The sequence below is a fragment of the Protobothrops mucrosquamatus genome, unplaced genomic scaffold (genome assembly GCF_001527695.2).
Source record: "Protobothrops mucrosquamatus isolate PMUCROS unplaced genomic scaffold, P.Mucros_1.0 scaffold_84, whole genome shotgun sequence".
Lineage (NCBI taxonomy): Eukaryota > Metazoa > Chordata > Lepidosauria > Squamata > Viperidae > Protobothrops > Protobothrops mucrosquamatus.
Window position 1 is genome coordinate 89340 of NW_015386160.1, and position 3764 is coordinate 93103.

The following is a 3764-nucleotide window of genomic DNA, read 5'->3' on the forward strand; positions in this document are numbered from 1 at the left end:
AGTTTCAATTGGACTAGAATGCAATTACTCAGCTGTTGATGCATCAAAGGGATTCTGCACTGATTTCCTATTAGCTTTGGTCCTTACTAGCTTCTAAATGCAGTTCAAAGTTTTGACCTTTAAAATCAAACTCCCAGAATTGTCCACAGATCTCAAAATTTCAAAGATTCAGGAACATTGGATTTTTTGGGGGAGGACAGTGGTGGGATTCAGCCAGTTTGCATCATTTCGGCAGAACCGGTTGCTAATTTTTTGTTCCCCAGGCTCAGAATAGACTTCCGGAAGCGGCATCCACACAAAGAACTGGTTTTTCCCATATTTGAATCCCACCACTGGAAACATATGTAATTCATTTACTTATACTCCATCAAATGGGTTTTGGAGGATGCAATGGATAAAGGTCTCAGGTGCATATTTAGCTGAAGAACTCAAATCTGCCAATCGTATAGCATTGACCATGGTCTCAGCTACTCATATTTTGTTTACTCCTTCAACTTCAGCCTTTTTTGCTATTGCACTCCTACAGCACCATCTCTTGGCCCCCTACTAGATAACTTATGACAGCAAAGGTCATCACATTATGAACAAGTCAGTAACAGGCCATTTTTCAGATTAATGCACCAGGGAATTTTGACTAGATCTTATTTGTAATCATGAAGACTGATAGTCTTCGACATTTTGAAAGACACAAGACATTTAACAGGGGCCTCCAATTGGTTGCTCAATATATCATGATCTGGAGTTAACCATTCTGGAGTATCTGACTTTCATTGAGGAAAATAATTTCATCCACACCAGACAGAATAAGAAGGAATTATAATGGCCTGCTGACTAGTTCAAGAGCATTGAACTGTTTTTCCACATTTTAATCTTTAGAATCCAAAGAATAAGTTTATAGACTAAAAATAATCAAACTTCCCTGAATTGTTGCTTTCTTGACTCTCAGATTAGGATTATTCTCCTGAGCCAAACAAAATTATTTTCTCCAACTGCACACTTTTGTGGCAATGCTCGTTCCCAATTCCCCTTCTAATTATTAAAATCATGATTATTTATTCTCCTTTGAACAAGGTTTATGGGATTTCCACCACCCCAATAAGTTACCAATCAATGTGACAACAAATGGGATATACAGCACCTGAAAATTTGATTTCTAATAGCCTCCTTCTATGATGAGAGCAGAGGTTGGAATAAAATCAAGCAAATACTGTAGCAGTCTGAATTTGCAGATAACTCTTCCAAATCTGGGGCCAAAGTGGAACTTCTTCACTGTAGTCTTCTGTGAACTCTGAGATTTAACTCTGTGCTGAATAAAGAACTATAGGAAGGATCTTCTGCAGTATATGTCAAATGTTGCTGTTGCTGCATAAACAGCTCTTTCTGCTTCAGCTTCTGTCTCAAATTCCCTGTGCCTATATGCTGATGAAATGTCCACTTAAGGTGATAATAGAAGAAAAGGAATGGTTCCATTACTACAAGCCAGGAGACTACTTAATTACTGGAATAATGTCTGGAATCGCATCTCGACTGTACCAATTTTCATTCTCCAAGCCTCCAACCCACCAACTGAAAAGGTAATTGTCAGCAGGTCCAGGATTCTGGTGATTGATTTTACCTGCTCCAATGTCTTTTCTAGCAATGATTTCCTTTCCCCTATTCCTCACCTTGAGAAAGGCAAGTCATTATTGCTTCTCCCAGTTTGCTTTGGAGGAAAGGCTCCTAGGGAACATGATGAATTTGTAAAACCTGAGTTTGCAAAGTTCCTTTTAAGTTCTTCCAGTAGTCTCAACCTCAACACTGGGCAATTTATTCATATTTATTTTATTTATTAATTAACAATAGTTAAGCAGTAACTCCCTATAAAGTGATTGAATACCTTAGAGCAGAGGGAAATCGCTTGTACTTTCTCCCTACCATTTCTTCCTTTTCCTTATATTTACTCTATAATTCCTACTACCCTCTCCACTCTTTCCACCATTTAACACTTTTGCTACTTTTGTGGTTACTCTATTCCTTTTGGTTTAAATAAAAGGCATGCCTTTTAAAAACCAAATTCAAGGAGGGGAGAGACTTATAAGTTAATATTTAGTCACAGAGGATCACATTAATTGTAGTTAACTGTAGAATATAGGGAAATAATTCTAAAGTCATGAATATTCTGCAGCAAACCTCTAGATCTAAAGAAGACTTATGAAGAGATATCCATCTTCAGATAGGTAATACCACTTGCTAATCTAGCACTTGAATCCAGCTCTTAGTCATCTCCAGGGAGGTATAATAGGAAGAAATCCTATAATATGATCACAACATATACATGTATACTTGGTAGCATCCCTCATTAGCATTCTGGAGGACTGGGAAGACACAGATCTTCCCCCAAGCATTGTGCTAGGATGGGGGTTGTGAGCTGTAAGCATATCTAGTCTGGTGCCTGGGGGTAAGGGCATGATTTTAATTATATTTTATGGATTGTTGTGAACTGATATATTATCTCTGGAAATAGTTAAGTAAATAAAATAAATGCTTTGATTTTGGGAAAGGTGATTCTAAACAGATTGAAACAGTTACAATAGTAAGAAACCTCCATGCTTTTCTTTTTGAGTAAAAGAAAGTACAAAGGTTTCTTACTATTGTGATTGTTTTCCTTACCTGGTTACTAAACTATAAGAATAATTTTCCTCATTCCCCCCCCCCCAAGTCATAATTTGGAGATAATTATAGGCAGAATCAGTTCTGGTAATTTGGTAGGATTCTTTTGACCCTGACATAAGAAGCTTACTATATCTCCCTGATATTTCTTTTGGCAAGAAGCTCCTAGTGGTGTCAATGGGACTGTTCTTCTAATGGAAATTTCAAAGATATCTATCACCTGCAAAGCCCAAGTAAATTGAATGCTTTAATTAAATAATGAGAGTCTGATTATCTTTTTGGCATTGCACTATATAGCTATAAAGCTACAGTAAATATGTCATGCTTTTATGAAAATCCACATTGAAGATGATGACCTTTGGAAATTTCTTATGTTGCAGTGAGAACACCTTCTACCACCTTCTGCCCTTCTTGTTGGCTGTTCATGAAATCAATCAGAATTCAAGGCTCTTACCCAACATCACCCTGGGCTACAACATCTATCAGAACTTTTTCAGTGCAAGATTGACATATGAGGCCATGATGGACGTGGTGTCCACAGGGCAGGAGAACATCCCAAACTACAGATGTGGAAGACAAAAGAACCTGCTGGCAGTCCTTGAAGAGATGGATTCTGAACTCTTTGATCATATTTCTAATGTCTTGAGCATCTACAAAATCCCACAGGTATAAAGCCAAATGAAATTATTTCCATGTTGTAAATTCTTCAGATATACAAATATATAAAAGGCAGCACTTGTATATATTTTTCCAAATAAATTGAGTCAGAGAATAAATATTAGAAGAGCTGAAAAGTGACCAATACAACAGAGCTGGTTTTGTATACAGAATCATAGAATAGAAAAGTCCAATTCCCTGCATGGGCCAAGAATGGTCAGACTACTACAGATCAATCAATAGTATAAAATCAATAGTATAAAATCCCCCCTAATAAATCAAAACCCTAGTTTCTTTCATCCTTACTCTGGTTTTTTGTCCTTTGCCAACTAACCATCCATGTCAGTACTTTTAATTCATCAAACAGTTCTCCCTCTATTATCATGTGTATTATTTGAGTTAAGAAATACCATTTAATTACAATTTTTTGGGAAGAACTAGCCCCATTATATTTTTTG

General features: G+C 36.8%; 1 protein-coding gene across 1 annotated transcript in view; it reads left to right on the forward strand.

Moving 5' to 3' along the window:
* The first annotated feature begins 2997 nt into the window (after positions 1-2997).
* LOC114922431 (vomeronasal type-2 receptor 26-like) overlaps positions 2998-3764 on the forward strand; it is an 8086-nt gene continuing 7319 nt past the window's right edge. Inside the window, exon 1 of the mRNA XM_029283775.1 lies at positions 2998-3315. Coding sequence (XP_029139608.1) covers positions 2998-3315 — 318 coding nt within the window. The remainder of the gene's footprint in view (positions 3316-3764) is intronic.